The sequence below is a fragment of the Erythranthe guttata genome, chromosome 2 (assembly GCF_056151865.1).
Source record: "Erythranthe guttata isolate IM_541 chromosome 2, IM_541, whole genome shotgun sequence".
Lineage (NCBI taxonomy): Eukaryota > Viridiplantae > Streptophyta > Magnoliopsida > Lamiales > Phrymaceae > Erythranthe > Erythranthe guttata.
The window spans coordinates 16840588-16857835 of NC_142534.1; the positions used below are offsets into that span (position 1 = coordinate 16840588).

The following is a 17248-nucleotide window of genomic DNA, read 5'->3' on the forward strand; positions in this document are numbered from 1 at the left end:
AATACAAAATTGAAACGACATTTATCACCTCTTTGATTTAATTGCTACAACATTTTTTATTTCCTCCAAATATAAACAAATATTATTATCATCCCAAACTCCTCTCCCAAAACACAATAAACAAGCCCCAAATTGCTTGCAAGTATGAAAACAAGCCCCAAAACGCTTCCATTGCCTCTGTTTTTAGTCACGCAGCAGCTCAATAAAACCAAATTAGAGACAATATTATGAAACCATCTATCCCGGTGGCGAACTTGTTCACAAACATGGTTTGTGTATTTTCCGAACACTGAAATAATGTAAGTCGCTGATAATATCTCACTTGTCTAAACCGAAAAAATTCAGATAGTACGCCATCAACAACCACCGATCACGAGTCGGGCTTAAGTCGTAATTTGATGTCCAGTTTTCAATTTCAGATATATTGATAAAATTAAATACATCAACAACTGTTTGACTAGGCACAAGTTTGTACTATTTTTAGCTGCAATTTTTTAACCAGCAAGAGGGTTGGCATGGATTGTCACACGGTTGACCCTGATCTCCATAAGAGGTCTATCGCCTGGTCCTGTTTGAGCCTGGTAAATTGCAAATAATATTCTTGGCATCATGAACAAATTAAATATCTAAAATAAAAAAATTGAATAAATCTTCGGTTTTACCTTTTCCATAATATCAAGGATTTCGAACCCATGGATCACTTTGCCGAAGATGGTATAGACTCCATTAAGATGAGGCTGTTTGCCGTACGCAATGAAAAACTGGCTTCCATTAGTATTGGGCCCACTATTAGCCATCGACAACATACCTCTAGCATTGTGCTGGATTCGAAGTTTAAACAAAACGATAAGACATTCCAATATACAAATACACTCGTAGGTATGCATCTCATATAATTAACTTCACGTTCTTCAGTAGAAATAAAATATTCAATTTTTAGGTGTTACGAGTGTTATTTGGCCAGATAATAGCGCATGAGGTAGTTACAATCAGGAAACTCTTTCCTGGTGTTAAGTATATTAAACATCTCCAGCTTTAACGAACTAACAAAAACCACAGTCAAGTAGAACAGATCACACTATCATCATAATTTAATCCAACCGTGGTTAAACAATGAAAATGAAGAGTGAAGGCTCTGGTTTTGTATTATGCAAACGCTCTTTCTTGATGGGAAGAGATGAACAATAAGCAATTATTCACGGATCCAGAGACCATCATATATATAACAGGGGGAGCATAAATTGGATGAAAAAAAAATTAAGTCGGAAACCATAATTTATGAAGTTACCTTGAGAGACTCTCTTATCTCATCGTTAAACTTTTTGCCCCATATACTTGTCCCGCCTTTGCCAGTATTAGTCGGATCACCACCTTGTATCATGAAACCCTTAATATTTCTATGAAATATCGTTCCGTCATAGTAGCCACTCGCACACAGTGCCAAAAAGTTCTGCAAACACAATTATAGCAGTTCAAGACGATTAATAATGTTACAGAAAAAAAACGATTCTTGCTCTTGAAAAATAGTCCAAGGCGGTTCAAATAAGTATATGATCTGTAACCTGTAAAAGAACTTGCATAAAAGTGTCGAAAATGCAGGACAATATGGAATCGAGTGTGTTATAAATTCACGTTATTGCATACATCTGCAGCAGAAATTTATATATACTAGAGCATCCTTTCTAACGCCTGTTCACCGATGCAAAACCTTAAAACTCTAACCAGGATGTCACAAAAAAAATAAACACAACTAAAGTTGTCATACTACAGTCGAGCTAAAACATAACGGAAGCAAGAGAGTACAGATAATAAACCAACAGATTAATCAGTCCTTAATTTAATACACTGAAAAACACTGTAATACGATTAGGGTTCATGCCAAAACAAGTACTTACTACATAAAATTCAGTAAATAATTCAGCAAAAAATCCAGAACATACCACATCATCATTCAGCCCTAAATTTCATAAGCACAAAAAAATTGAAGTGCTCACACATTTCAACCAAAAATTAACGCCGTCTAATTTTCCCCAATCTCACCATTGTCAGAATTTAAAAAAATGAGTACATGAAAATTAAGAAGCAAGTACGAAGCACGTACTTCAGCAGTCTTGGGGACCTCGTCGCAGAAGATTTCGCACTTGATGTCACCCAAATTCGTGTGAAGCGTAACTGCCTGAAAATTGGGGAAAAATTAAAGTATATATTCGCGGAGTAATGGATCATACTAAACCAACCGAATGCGCGTAAACTGTTCGATGAAATTCCTCAGAGAAGAAAACATGGCAGGAGAAATTGACACTTACCATTTGTTCTGAAGTAAACAAGAGTTTACGAGAATTTCAATTGAAATCGAAGCAGCTCTAATGGTGGAAGTGAATTTAGTACTGTCAAAAGTATGGAATTTTTTCAGCGTTTCCTGTACTTTTGAAGCTAATAATCGCCGAGTTTGCTATACTTTGCTTCTACTGTTCTACATACGGAACATACCTCTAAACAATAGCTTAAATACCATAAATACCCCTACTACAACCTATAATCTCTAAATTGCCCTTTAAAAAATATTCTCTATTTTTTTGAGAAATCCACAAAAGTGATTAGGAATAGAATTAAATAGTTACAATATAATGGTTAATAGACTATTTTTCGAAGCTTTAAAATTGTGTTGTGTTCTGTTGATCATCGACAATTAACCCAAACAAGACTTAACTAAATCAATAAGAGTCGAACTCGAACAATTTGCTTGTTTAATCGTGATACATAGTTACAACTTTTTAATACAAATCGAGTGTAAAGTTCAAATAAAAATTTATATCCTTTTAAATGGAAATATGTTTGATATTTTTCATTACAGTAACGAATCGAGCTTCGACCAATTCCTTAACAATAAATCTCAAAATAGTGTATTGTCGAGCTGGAACAGTTTGCTTGTTTAATCGTGTCATGTGTCTATATTTATAACTTTTTAATACAAGTCGAGTGAAAAGTTCAAATAGAAATTTAAATCCTTTTAAATGAAAACATGTTCGATATTTTTCATGGTATTAACGAATCGAGCTTCGACCAATTCTTTAACAATAAATCTCAAAATAGTGTATTGCATAACTTTTGATTTGATTTATAACCGTCACCAATCATCCAACACGAGAGCGTAACAAACTATTTCCTTAATTATTTCAAAAATATCTATCAAAAGAAAAAGTAATTCAACATCAAACAAATTTTAGTGATCTTAAAAAAAAAAAAAGAAAAATCTCAGTGTACAAAAAACTGTAACTTAAATCCATATTAGCAGAATACTAAAAATGCAGGAGAAGACAATCGAGCTACAACGATGTCGAGTTTCTCCGGCGGAGGAGCCAACCGCCGCGATTACGTCACTCCCGCTAACGTTTTTCGATATGGAATGGATAAACTTTCACCCTCTCCGGCGAGTCTTCTTCTACGATTTCCCCTGTTCACACGCACATTTCATCGACACGATAATCCCGCAGATGACGAAATCTCTCTCACTAACTCTCGAACACTATTTCCCCCTCGCCGGAAATTTAATCTACCCTCTGAATTCTTCGGACGCGCTGCCGGTTCTCCGCTACAGGCCCGGCGACTCGGTTCCGTTGACGTTCTCCGAATCGGTTCGAGTTTCCGATTTCGATTACCTCTCGGGTCATCTATCCAGGGAAGCTGATGATTTCTACGCTTATGCCCCCCACCTGCTCGATAAAATTACTGAACCAAATTCGGACGACATAATGATCCCTCTTCTATCGCTCCAGGTGACACTTTTTCCAGAAACAGGTATTTGTATCGGAATCGCCTGCAATCACGTTGCAACCGATGCAAGAAGCACTTTCGATTTCCTGAAAGCATGGGCCTCGATCACGAAACTCGGTGGCAGTGATTCGTCTTTCGCCGGACCATCTCTTGATAGATCCCTGATCAAAGATCCACACGGACTGTCGATCAAGAAATGGAACAATATAAAGAAGAATAAAATCGAGCCTCCACTTTCACGGGTCCCGATTCCCACTAACCGAGCCCGCTCCACTTTCGTGCTGGCCCACAAAGACATCGAGAAACTACGGGCTTTAGTCCTCGAGAAACGGCCTAATCTCGTTCATTTATCAGCCTTCACATTGGCTAGCTCGCTCGCATGGACTTGCATGGTGAAATCAGAAAACTCCATATCTTGCATTGACGAAGATGAATCACTGTATTTTGCGTTTCTTGCTGATGCAAGACTTCGATGCAATCCACCACTACAGGAGGGTTATTTCGGTAATTGTTTGGCTTCGGGTTTTATCGTGGAATCGAGAAACGGGGATTTGAGAGGGGAAAATGGATTCTTGATTGGAGTCGAGAAGATTGGGGAGCTTATTATGAGAAAGGCGAACGATAAAGACGAGATCTTTGTAGGAGTCGAGAAGTGGTGGGAGAATTACGCGGGGTTGGCCGGAAAACGGGTTTTCGGGGTGGCGGAGTCATCGAAGATTGACGTGTACGATGCTGATTTCGGGTGGGGGAGGCCTAAGAAGTTCGAGTTTTTGTCGATTGATGAAGATGGATATTCGATGTCTGTTGTGAAAAGCAGGGAGTTTGTGGGGGGGTTGGAGATTGGCTTGTCTTTGCCTGTGGTATTGATGGATGCTTTTGCTGGATTCTTTGCTGATGGTCTGAAGAAATGATTTAATTTAATTTATATTTTATATTATATTATCCTAGAGTTTTAAGGGTTTATTGCAATTAGCACCCCGTGATTTACACTAATTATCAAGAAATTACTCTTGTTATAAATATTAGCAATTTTTTTCCTATGATTCGCAAACTACCCTAAAACACACTGTTTAGGAGGTTAAGTGCTAAAAAATGCATTATAGGGGTGTTTTTGCCAATATTTACCATACAAGGGTTTCTTAGCAATTCCTTATAATATAGGAGTATTAAATGCAATAATTCCGGAGTTTTAATGAGTGTGGATTGTTCATGTATTAATGGAGTTTATTAGTGATTAGTAAAGAAGTTGGCCTTCTACAAGTCACGCACAAAGAAAAGGCTATCTTGTCTCTTTCCATACATACATATACGAAGAAAAATTCGTAACAAATTGCACTCAAACCTTTATTGAATATGTGTGGTGGCCCTTCAACGGTAATCATATCATGTTTCGTAACAAATACGAAATCGATCTCACGTGTCGACATTCTGTTATTGAGAATTTGTGGCCCTCCTACGTTAATCATATTATATTTGTAGAGACTTTTGTCCAAAGGTTCTCTCTCTAATAGAATATTGTAAACTTGTGTTATCTAAATTGGAATATAACATCTACACTCTCGTGTAATAGCCTGTAAATCATACTATAGATGTAAAATACACTAGGCTAATCATGTTAGATAAGCTCGACCTAGTAACCGTTAGCAAGAAAATTCAAATCTGAATAATCACTTGCTCCAAACACTAGATCATCGTTTACGGGACTAATTTAATAGTATTTGATTAGACACATTTTAGGTTGTTGTCAAATTTCGACCGATTGGCTAACAATAGTGTCTTAATTTTAGTGAATGAAATTGGTGGGCGGTCAATTCTTCTTGAGCCCATGTTCAACCATTTCAAGCAACGGTACGTACAAATACAAATATACAAATATACAATTATTCAAACGACTAAATTTTCCAAGTCGAAAATAATTTTTTTAATTGTTTATTACTCTTTTCAATAAATATTTCATATAAATTAATGTAATTTCACAACAAATATTAATAAAAAAATCATTTTTTTTTTTTAAGTCTGAGTTGTGTAGTCTTGAAAAGAAGTATATATGATTTGTATCCTTGAATAAAAAGAGGTAAAATTAAAATATATACACACACCTGTATATATAAATAGGTGGTGCAAACTGCAAAGACAGATATCATCAGAATCTATGGCCGCCTCCTTCAAATCCGCAATCATCCTGGAGCACTGCCGTGTTCCGCCGCCGCACAGCGGCAATGCGGCGGAGCAGAGGCTTCCGCTAACGTTTTTCGACGTGATATGGGTGCACTTCCATCCAATCCAACGTCTTCTCTTCTACAATTTCCCCTGCTCCAAAACTCATTTCCTCCAAACAATAGTTCCAAGTTTCAAAAACTCCCTTTCGCAAACCCTCAAATATTTCCTTCCGTTGGCCGGAAACTTAATTTACCCGTTAAACTCCGGCATGCCGGAGCTCCGATATCTTCCCGGTGACTCAGTTTCCGTCACGGTCGCTGAGTCAAACGAAGCTCATGACTTCGATTACCTGACCGGAAACCATCCTCGTGTTGCGGATGAGTTCTACTCTTTCTTCTCCGATTTACCGGCGCCGGAAAAGGAAGGAGAATCCGTAATTATCCCGGTTTTGGCCGTCCAGATAACACTGTTTCCCGGCACCGGAATATGCGTCGGAATCAACAATAGCCATGCTGTTGGGGATGCGAGTTCTATAGTTGGATTCATAAAAGCGTGGAGTTCAATCGCGAAACTCGGCGAGTTTCCGGTTTTGACTCGGTCACTTCCGATGTACGACAGATCAGTAGTGAAAGATCCGGCGGGGCTGATAAATACTTTCTGGAACAGCTTCAAACATTTGAAGATGGAGTCTTCTTCGTCGCTGCTGAATTTACCGACGAACAAATTCCGAGCGACGTATATTTTGCGGAAAAACGACATCCAAAAGCTCAGAAACTCCGTCCAAGCGAGGAAGCCAGATTTACTCCACCTGTCGTCTTTCACCATAACCGCCGCTTACGTGTGGAGTTGCTTGGCCAAATCCTCGGCGGAGGACGAGGTGGCGGACGACGGTCAAAACGAGCCGGAATATTTCGCCTTCGCGGTGGACGTGCGGGGGCGCACGGATCCGCCGATCCCCGCCGATTATTTCGGCAACTGCGTGGGCATGGCGGTGGTGGAATCTACGCACGCGGATCTGAAAGGAGAAGACGGATTTCTGACGGCGGTGGAGTTAATCGGTGATGTGATCGGAAAAAAAGTGAACAACAAGGACGAAATACTGGCAGATGCAGATAAGTGGCTGTCGAACTACGGAAAGATGATCGGAAAACGGCTGTTCGGGGTGGCGGGATCGCCGAAGTTCGATTTATATGATTCCGATTTCGGGTGGGGAACGCCGAAGAAGTACGAGGCGATCGCCATCGATGGAGATGGTTCCATGTCACTCTGCAAATCCAGGGAATTTGAAGGGGGTTTGGAGATTGGTTTATCCTTGCCCAAGAAGAAAATGGATGCTTTTGCAGCTGTTTATTATCCTGGATTAAATATTTGAATATTTAATACATAGTATGGATTTTTATTATGTATAGTAATGCAAAAATGGAATTCTATACTAAAAAAATTAATATATCATATTTATTAATTAATATATAATAATTGAATGGTACCAAAAGAGAGCTACAACATATAAATCTTATCCACAATTGATTTCTTCTAGTACCAACCTGAAATTATGGCTACACCACTGAAAAGTGTCACCGTCGCCGTTGCGCCGCTAGCTGCCGCCGGCAGCGAGGCGGCGGAGCAGCGGCTGCCTCTTACATACTTCGACATGATATGGCTGTACTTCCACCCAATTCAGCGCCTCCTCTTCTACCACCACCCTTGCTCCAAACCCCATTTCTTCGAAAACATAGTCCCGAATCTTCAAAAATCTCTCTCACAAACCCTCCGCCATTACCTCCCCCTCGCCGGAAACCTAATCCACCCCCTCGATTCCGGCATGCCTGAACTGCGATACGTCACCGGAGACACCGTTTCGGTGACCTTCACCGAGGCAAGTGAAGAATTAGATTTCAATTACCTGACGGGCAACCAAGCCCGTGATGCCGGCAAGTTCCATTATCTGGTCCCCAATTTGCCGGAATCCAGAACGGAATATTCCGAACCGGCGTTCAGGAATATTCCTCTTCTAGCTATCCAGGTGACGCTTTTTCCAGAAAAGGGAATCTGCATCGGCTTCACCAACCACCACGTGGTAGGAGACGCGAGTACAATAGTGGGATTCATAAACGCGTGGAGTTCAATCGCCAAGCTCGGCCAAAACGACGGAGTTTCAGTAGCTGAAAACATTTCACTCCCGTTCTACGACAGGTCGGTTATTAGAGACCCGTCGGGTCGGGCAAATATCTTCTGGAACCAAATGAAGGTTTTCCAACTCGGATCCCCGGGTCCGAACCCGCCGCCGGCAAACAAAAAAACCCGGTCGACGTACATTTTACAGAAAACCGACATCCAAAATCTCAAAAACTCAGTGTCGGCCAAAGCACCGGATTTGGTCCACCTATCGTCTTTCACAGTGACGACGGCTTACGTATGGTCCTGCCTGGCCAGATCGGCGGCGCCCGCCGGAGAATCGGTCGCCGACGACGAGCCGGAGTACTTCGGCTTCGCCGTCGACGCCAGGCACAGACTCGACCCGCCGGCGCCGGCGGCGTACTTCGGGAACTGCGTGGCGTTTGTGGTGGCGGAGTTGACGCACGGGAGGCTGAGAGACGAGGAGGAGGGTTTTCTGGCGGCGGCGGAGTTGGTCGGAGGGCTTATTGGGAAGAAGGTGAATAGGAAAGATGAGCTTATGAGAGACGCAGATGATTGGCTGGTGAAGTATGTATGGCCCGTTAATGGGTAAACGGGTCATGGGCGTGGCCGGGTCGCCGAAGTTTGACCTGTACGGAACGGAGTTCGGGTGGGGGAAGCCGGTGAAATACGAGTGTGTGTCGATTGATGCAGAGGTGAACGAATCTATATCGCTCTGTAAGTCGAGGGAATTCGACGGAGGCTTGGAGATTGGTTTGTGTTTGCCGATCCAGAAAATTGAAGCATTTGAAACTTTCTTTTATCATGGATTAAGAGATTAATATTGTACTTGTAACTAATTAAATAAATTAAATAAAATGTGTCCTTTTAATATTACTATTCTTCTTTGCTAATATTTATCAATTTTGAAGCATTGGGGCAATTTTGTATGTTTAATAATATTTTAATTAAAGATTTTCTTGAACAATATAGTTTCTAATTCTAATTTAATTAATTAAATTACTAAACAACATAAAAAATAATTACCACTCCATAGGCATTTAAAAAATAAAATCAAGAGAAACAAAAAAGTATTGTATAAACACGAAAAATGAAACGAAAATAAGGGATCTCACAGCGCAAACTCACCCGTCTTCAAGAATCTCCCTGTGCAGGTCCATGCACGAAGTGCTGCAATATTTGTAATGATACCGATGAAACGGTATTTTTCCAGCAAGTGAATCATGACAGCACGAGCATAAAATTTCAGCCAGTAATCCCGTTCCTTGCGTTTTCATCGATGCTGCTAATCTTCTCTCAGCAGCAGCAGCTCTCTTTTCTCTTTCAGCATCTTGATTTCTTTTCCGTTCCTCCTAGTTTTATTTTTATTGTTTTTAAATATCGATTTAAATAAACACTCATAAGAAATGATAAGAGATATGAATACAAGTGACGATGATTTTATTGTGGTACCTCTCTAGACATTAAGGTAGAGCCACTACTAGACAGAGAATGCCCTTTCTGAGTACGAACTGAAGTATTTCCAGAATTAGCAACAGTCGACGGAACATTCTGGGATTGAGCAGCTTCTGCCTGTTTGCAAGTAACGATAGTACTCTTTTACTAGATCTATTGGGAAGCAAAAAAATTCAATAATAATCGTAGTAGGTAAATGAAATAAACCTGGGCCTTCTTTTCTTTAGCTTTCTTTAGTTTCTTCAACTCTTTTGCTTTTGCTTTCCTCTTTGCATCTTTCTCCGCCTGATGTCAAGTTCATATAAAAAAACAACAGAAGGTCAGTAATTAATACATTTCGGTCTCGGACAACCAAGAACATAATATAAGCTAGCATTCATGTAAAAACTGTAATGTATGTTACATTATTTAAAAGTCAAGAATTCAAAATCCCATGTTCCAATTAAAAACACGTCAATCGGAGTAAGTACCCACCACTCGGCACATATTCAAAGCACCATTCAGAAAAAAAATACGATAAAATAAAAAACCACTATTGTAATAAATAAAAAAAAATTAAAAAAAAATTAAAAAAATAAAATTGAAGTTATTTACCTGCTTAGCAGCTTGAGATTCCTCCATCTCTTTTGTCAGAGCACTAGGCACCTTAGCAGCATGCCAATCCCATTTCTCAAGGTTTAATGCCATAAATCGTCTGAAAGTATTTCTCACCTCCTTATCACTAGCAACCATATATGGTGTTTGGCCCCTCTCGTCTTTAGTGCAAGGATCTAAACCCTGCTCCAGAAGTTCCAGAACTTTCTCAACATTTCCGGACTTTGAAGCTTCATGCAAAGGCGTTGATATCCCAATTGTATCAATCTCCTCTTCAGACAAACCATCTTTTTCAGTCACAGTGGAATCTTCCTTGGTTATTTTTGCACCCTCCAATTTTTCTGTCAACTCCGTTTCAGTGGATTCGGATAATAGTGCGTCTTTTGTATTGAGAGCTATTTCCTTTTCCACAGTTGTCTCGGAGGAGATCTGTACGAGTAAGCCGTATATTCGCTTAGCTTCCTTCAAGGTAGGCCTTCTGACAGTTAGTGGAATGCTTCTTATTGCACGATGTTGACAGATAAAATAAGGGTTATTATCTCCATCGAAAAGGAGTTGTTTGTTATCTGACGGGGCGGAAATAAAAATGCACGAGGCAACGGCAAAATGATGCTTCCATGAAGTAAATAGTTCTTGGATATCCTGGTTTTAGAGGAATAGAGAATTAAACTCAAATTGTCTTCTTCAATTAGTACATAACAATGAAAGAAAACTAAAAATTGAACTGAAGACGGAAAGAAAAAGGGAACAAGTTAGAGGTTAGAAAAAGGCTCGACAGATGTCAATTATTTCCGACAAACTAAACTTATGTGTTTAACCTGATAGAAAACCATGTTTAGACAAGCATGGATAAGGTTAATAAACATGAAAACTATACCTTTTTAAGAGCAAACTCATTATATCGACGAAGTGAAGCTCCAGCAGAATGAATAGATCGACCACCTCCATCTTTTGATGATTGCTTTTTACCAGCCTTGGCCCTAACAACATACCTACATTCAAGGTACCAAGAGACTTAAATTTCTATGTTTATGTCAACCACGGTAAGGAAAAACAAGTACAATATGTATTTCTTCTATGTTGACATTTACCACAATAATAAAAAGAAAAACTGCATGTTGAATACCATCAACAATTATAATTACAAAAAACTTATAAACTTGTATACAAATACTTATAGAAAAAACTGCATGTTCTATACCATCAATAATTATAATTGAATGACAAGACACATGAACACTTACTCTAAATAAGACAGAGAAAAAACATAATACATTTTAGTTAGACACTTGCCAAAATTTTCAGCATGCACTCTCACGAGTAAATATAAATACTATAATACGGATGGGGATTCAATGAAGACATGCAATTCTTTGAGGGTTGATAATTTTTTGAAAAGATTGAACAAAAAGTTGGTTTAATACACGAGGCTATGTAAGTTCATGAAAAATAATAGCACCAGTCGTCACATAATGCAAGAAATGAGTGCTTAAGAGTAGAAACTAAACCTGTGAAAAGTTTTATGAGCCACAAGAGAATTGCCATCAAAGACACACCCAGCAAAGTGACCACCAGTCGCAAGTAAAACTATCCTTAATTGGGTATTATCTCTAGGTTCACGAAGTACGTATTTCAGTTTTTCAATCACTTCTCCCGGGGTCAAATTTACAACGCCATGAACATCCATGAGAAGCGACTTGTCAGTTTCGAACGAAATATGTTCAGACTCGTCGAGTAACAAACATCTCCAAAATGAAACTCTCTCCCCATTTTGCAATTGTACGAATACTTTACGCTTTGAGATTCCCCCAAATTCGTACTGTCTCCTCTCATCCTCATCTTCTGATCCAGAAATACTCGATACATCAAAGTCTTGACACAATGAATCAGACATCTCTCCATCAAAATCTTCCTCTTTGATGATGTTTTTCCCAGCAACGCTTAGCTTTATCTGAGATCAGAAACTGCATTGTAAATCAAGCTGTGAAATAAAGAAAACGCATTTTTTTCAACAATACTAATTGTTACGATAAATTAGCAACTCAATCCTTATCGCAATTTTAAAAACAAATTTGCAAAACCAGTCGGACTATTAGATGCGAATCGAGTTCAAATGAAGAGTGTTTCTAGGTTTATGCACTCGGATTCAACATTTCTATATGAATAAAATACTAGCAATAAATTAATTCTCAACACCAAGTAACAATCCTTATGCTACATACAATTTTAACCTAAATAACAAAAACTGGCTACAGATTATCACATGTAAAATATCTTTAGAATGAATCCTTCAACCTCAATTAACTTATTCAATAAGGTAAAAAATTTGAAAAATAATCAAATTAAATACAAGGGGAGAGCAAAACAAGCATACATTGAAGCGATGGAGATCGGATTTGAAGTGAAAGCGCTGGTCTGGGAGAGACTCGAACTCCGCCTTACAAGTGTTGCAAGACCATCTCTGCATAGCTTTAGCATGATTTTTACCATCGTTATCGCCATTAATTTCGATTGATTCTTCTGCGGCGGCGTCGTGGAAAACGTCGAATTCCGGCAGCGAGGAAAGAGGGGAAGGGAGGAGGCGGCATGAATCGAAGAAGTCAGGCGGGAGTTCGAATACCGAACGGTGTCGTTTGGTGTCCTCTTGTTTGTTTTGCTTCCGCGGATGTGGTTTCACTGGCTTATCTGTGGCTGCGGCGGTGGTGGCGGCTTCGCTCGCCATTGCCGTCCAACCGTTTGGTCACGCAGTTTATAAATTTTGTAATTTTTATTTGGGGTCTTTAGCAATAAACCCCTTGGATGAGTAATAAATGGTGATATGTCCAACCCTTAAATCTTTCTTTGTGATAAACCGCTATAAATATTAATTCCAATACTACCCTTATGAAATTAGAAAATCTCCTACTCAAAAATAATCCATCCCATTAATACACGTCCCTTTCCTTAAATAATGCCAAAATAATAGTAATTTTTTTCCAACTCAATATTCAAATCCCTTGAAATTAGCCAATAATTAAAAAAATAAAAAACCACCTTAATATACTCCATAAAATCAGCCAACAAATTAAAAAAAAAAAAAAAATTGCTTCTTCACATACAAAATCAAAACCCACGTGCAAGATGAAGTTTTTTTTTTTAATTATTTTTTTTTCATATTTTTTTAATATTTTCTTAAATTCTTTTAAACGAAAAACTGATTTTTTTTTCCCGACAAGTTTACTACGCCGAATATGACTATAGTTGAATAAGATTATAGGCATATTTTCTTAATTTTTTTTTTAACGAAAAATTGATTTTTTTTCCCCGACAAGTGTACTACGCCGAATATGACTATAGTTGAATAAGACTATAGTCTAATATGACTATATGTGACTATATCAACTGTAGTCATATTCTTTCTTTATATTGCATTTTTTAAAATTTTTAACTTCAGAATTCCAATTATATAGTGAGGTAAAGTGATGTTTATCAAATTATATAAAACAACTAAAATTCCCTATTGTTTAGGGAAACAATGCAATCAACATCCACACAAAAAGATCACAAAAAATCACAATTTGAATCTTGTTATTACAAGTCAACTTGAAACGAGAATATAGAACATATTCGAATATGACTACAATGATATTCAACAGTAGTCATATTCGAAAAATACATAAATATGACTATAGTCATGTTGTTGCTACTGTACATATTTGAACTGTATTTTCAGATTTGGAAAAAAAGAAAAAAGAAGGAGAAATTGAAAAATACATAAATAAAAAAATTGATAAAAAATCATTATATACATATATATCGACTCCACTAACTCAAGTATGATTATAGGCTCCCTCTCTCTCTCTAATATTTAAACACACACAGTCACAATGTAAAAACCTTAAATGCCAAAAGTAATCATGAGTTGCTGAGAAACTTCCAAGAACACAAAAACAGAAAGTAGCAAAAAAAATCGAATAGTCACATTCGAACCAGACTGTAGTCACGTTGATGTTGCTGCTTCAGATCTGGAGAGAAAAAAAAAAGAAAAAAATTAAAAATAACGAAAGGAAGGTGGTGTGATATGTATGAGGCGACAACATGAGTTTTTTGGGAGGTTTGATACCATAGCAAGTCTTGATGGCATTCGAACCAGACTGTAGCCAAAAAAAAATTGAATAGTCACATTCGAACCAGACTGTAGTCACGTTGATGTTGCTGCTTCAGATCTGGAGAGAAAAAAAAAAAGGAAAAAAATCGAAAATAACGTAAGGAAGGTGGTGTGATGTGTAGGAGGCGACAACATGAGTTTTTTGGGAGGTTTGACACCGTAGCAAGTCTTGACGGCATTCGAACCCGACTGTGGCAAAAAAAAAATCGAATAGTCACATTCGAACCAGATTGTAGTCACGTTGATGTTGCTGCTTCAGATCTGGAGAGAAAAAAAGAAAAAAATCGAAATGAGAGGTAACGAAAATTATGTGAGAGAACGAGAGGAGAGAGAGATAACGAAAGAGAGAAATCTGGAGATTTAAAGAGAGAATTAATGTAATCCTACAATCACGTGAGAGGTTATGGAAAATAAATATTGCAATTATTTTAAAAAACCTACCTATAAGGGTAGTTTTGGCTTATCACATTTATTGAGGGGGTTTCACTAATTAAGATTGAATTTTGGGTTTGTGCAAAAGTCTTAAAAGTCAAATGGGTTTTACTCATAATATTTTCCATTTGAGGGGGGTATTGCATATTTCCCCTTTTTACTACTTTAAGGGGGGTATTGCATATTTGAGGGGGGTATTGCACATTTGAGGGGGGTATTGCATATTTACTACTACGATTTATCAGTTTTCTCATAAATATGAACATTTACTAAAATCGGTCGTCTCATTGGGTAAAATACAGTTTTCATCCCTCGAGTTTGCATTAATTACATACCTGGTCCCCTATGTTCACAGAAAATATATTTGGTCCCCTATGTTTTAAAAAATTCAACAATTTTAGTCATTTTCGTCAATCTTTCGTTAAAACTAACGGAATCGAGCGTGTGTCCATCACTGCCTTAATTAACAGTAAATTGACGGAAACGACAAAAAGTGTTGAATTATTAAAACATGAGGGACCAAATGTGTTTTTTGTGACCATGGAGGACCAAATATGAAATCGGTGCAAACTTGAGAGATAAAAACTGTAATTTATCCTTTATACCAAAAAACCCCTCAATTTTTTTTTCTTCAAACTACTTTTTTCACCAATTATGGTTCTGTAGATGCTACACTTGGTGAAAACGAGTGATCCTACACCGTTGATTTACACATAATAAAACGAACATCCATGGCTATGTTTGTTAACCTTCTCAAATTCTTTTCATTCTTTCCCCAAAATAAAATTACCTTTCTGAAATATTTTCAAAAACTTTCCCCAAAAAGAATTCAAAAGTTTCTCTCTCTAACAAACATGATTTGACTGCTACAGTGAAAATTGTCTTCACTGAATTACAAACTAAAATCAATTTATCCTTCAAAATTTTCTTCCAAAATTCCCTTTTCCAACACCTTTTAAACATGATTTGACTTGCTACAGTACAAATTGTCTCCTCTCAAAACACAAACAAACTTTATTTTATTTTCAAATTCTTCTCCCAAAACATCTTTCTCCAGAATAAAATGGAAATGGAAGCTCAAAAGCTTACCAAACATAGCCCATGTGTATGTGTGCTAGGCATTTGATTATTTATATAAATCTATGGTACAAAACCACCAATACTTTTCATCAACAGTAGCATCTCATATAACCAATTTTATTAACTCTAAAAATCTATATTCCTCTTTACTTTATTTTTAGACAAAATAATTTCAATGTCCAAATCTTCTATTTAAATTCATTTTTTTTTATTTTGTAATAAATGATTGGAAAATCTAATTTGTGAACATTGAAAAAAAAATGTTTGTTCGTTTATAAATTCAGTTTTTAATAATGTAATTTAAAAGTAAAAGTGGTCCAATTATTTTTTGGGCCTCAAAGATCTAACCCATATATAAATACAAAAAGTAAATGAATCTATTGGGCCTCTTCGTTGACTTGGGCTCTTGGCAGTTGCCCTTGTTGCATTGGGCCAGGACCTACCCTACTCCTTAGCTTAGACCTATTACATGAAGGCACCACTCTTCGTCAGCATTTAATTCTTTTTTATCTTTTTGTAATAAATAAACTCCAATATATAGATGCATTGGTAAACGTAAACTCTCGTATAATAGTTTGCAAACAATACGAGAAATGTAAATCACATTAGGTTAATCATGTGTGACAAGCTCGACCTAGCGACTTTTAGCAAATTAATTTAAATTATAATCAATTAACACAAACTCACTTGAGCATTTATTTTTGGGTAAATTGCACTTGACCCCCTTGTGGTTTGGACATTTTGCACATGACCCCCTTATGGTATGAAATTAGGCACATAACCCCCTTGTGGTTTTGACATTTTGCACATGGCCCCCTTATGGTATGAAATTAGGCACATAACCCCCTTGTGGTTTTGAAATTTTGCACATGACCCCCTTATGGTATGAAATTAGCACATTGAATATAAAATTGGAAAAGACTAAATTACAGTGTTCTAAAAATCGGCCGAGGCGGCCGATTAATCGGTCTCTGAGGCGGAGGCGGTCTAAAACCTTTACAATTTTAGTGTAAAGGTTTGAAAAATCGGTTTTTTGCCTGTGAGGCGGTTTTAGGCGGTCTGAGGCGGTCCGAGGCGGTCAAACCTTTAAGGCGGGTCAAACTCAGTGGCAAAAATTGGTCAAAAATAGGTCAAAAATCGGTTAAAAATCGGTTTTTTTTTTTTCAAAATAAAAGTTGGATTTTAATAAAAGAAAATATGAGTTTATGCCTTATTTTGTTTATGTTAATTGTTATTGTTAAAGAACTAATGATGTATGCCAAGAATGTTCAAGAATAAATGTAAATTCAAAAAAATTGGTTTTTTATTTGTAATTTATAAGGATATTTATGTATTATGATCTTATAATTATTAAACTTTTATTATGTAATTAGGATATATACATGATGGAGATATAACTATGTTTAAATATTTTTTTATATATGTTTGGAGTATTTATAAATAATATTTAGAAATATATTATATTAAATT

General features: G+C 37.3%; 4 protein-coding genes and 1 pseudogene across 4 annotated transcripts; 3 read left to right on the forward strand and 2 right to left on the reverse strand.

Annotated features, from left to right (window-relative positions):
• Positions 1-295: 295 nt before the first annotated feature.
• Positions 296-2530, reverse strand: LOC105963722 (Cyclophilin-like peptidyl-prolyl cis-trans isomerase family protein). Its single transcript, XM_012988163.2, has 5 exons — positions 2307-2530; positions 2102-2176; positions 1289-1450; positions 663-821; positions 296-578 (listed from the first exon to the last, which is right to left on the reverse strand). The coding sequence occupies exons 1-5, from the start codon at positions 2307-2309 to the stop codon at positions 495-497; spliced, it is 483 nt and encodes a 160-aa protein (XP_012843617.2). The 5' UTR covers positions 2310-2530; the 3' UTR covers positions 296-494.
• Positions 2531-3305: 775 nt separating this feature from the next.
• On the forward strand, positions 3306-4685 carry LOC105963723 (phenolic glucoside malonyltransferase 1). Its single transcript, XM_012988165.2, has one exon. The coding sequence runs from the start codon at positions 3306-3308 to the stop codon at positions 4683-4685; it is 1380 nt and encodes a 459-aa protein (XP_012843619.2).
• Positions 4686-4998: 313 nt separating this feature from the next.
• LOC105963725 (malonyl-coenzyme:anthocyanin 5-O-glucoside-6'''-O-malonyltransferase-like) lies at positions 4999-7426 on the forward strand. Its single transcript, XM_088813870.1, has one exon. It carries the CDS (start codon positions 5927-5929, stop codon positions 7304-7306), a length of 1380 nt encoding a protein of 459 aa, XP_088669996.1. The 5' UTR covers positions 4999-5926; the 3' UTR covers positions 7307-7426.
• A 3-nt stretch (positions 7427-7429) lies between these two features.
• LOC105963726 (phenolic glucoside malonyltransferase 1-like) lies at positions 7430-8932 on the forward strand (annotated as a pseudogene).
• Positions 8933-9082: 150 nt separating this feature from the next.
• LOC105963724 (zinc finger protein-like protein) lies at positions 9083-15313 on the reverse strand. The gene is made up of 8 exons (XM_088813860.1): positions 14928-15313; positions 12494-12897; positions 11628-12070; positions 10997-11111; positions 10120-10761; positions 9733-9810; positions 9523-9642; positions 9083-9422 (listed from the first exon to the last, which is right to left on the reverse strand). Exons 2-8 carry the CDS (start codon positions 12839-12841, stop codon positions 9195-9197), a joined length of 1974 nt encoding a protein of 657 aa, XP_088669986.1. The 5' UTR covers positions 12842-12897; positions 14928-15313; the 3' UTR covers positions 9083-9194.
• Between the last annotated feature and the right edge of the window lie 1935 nt (positions 15314-17248).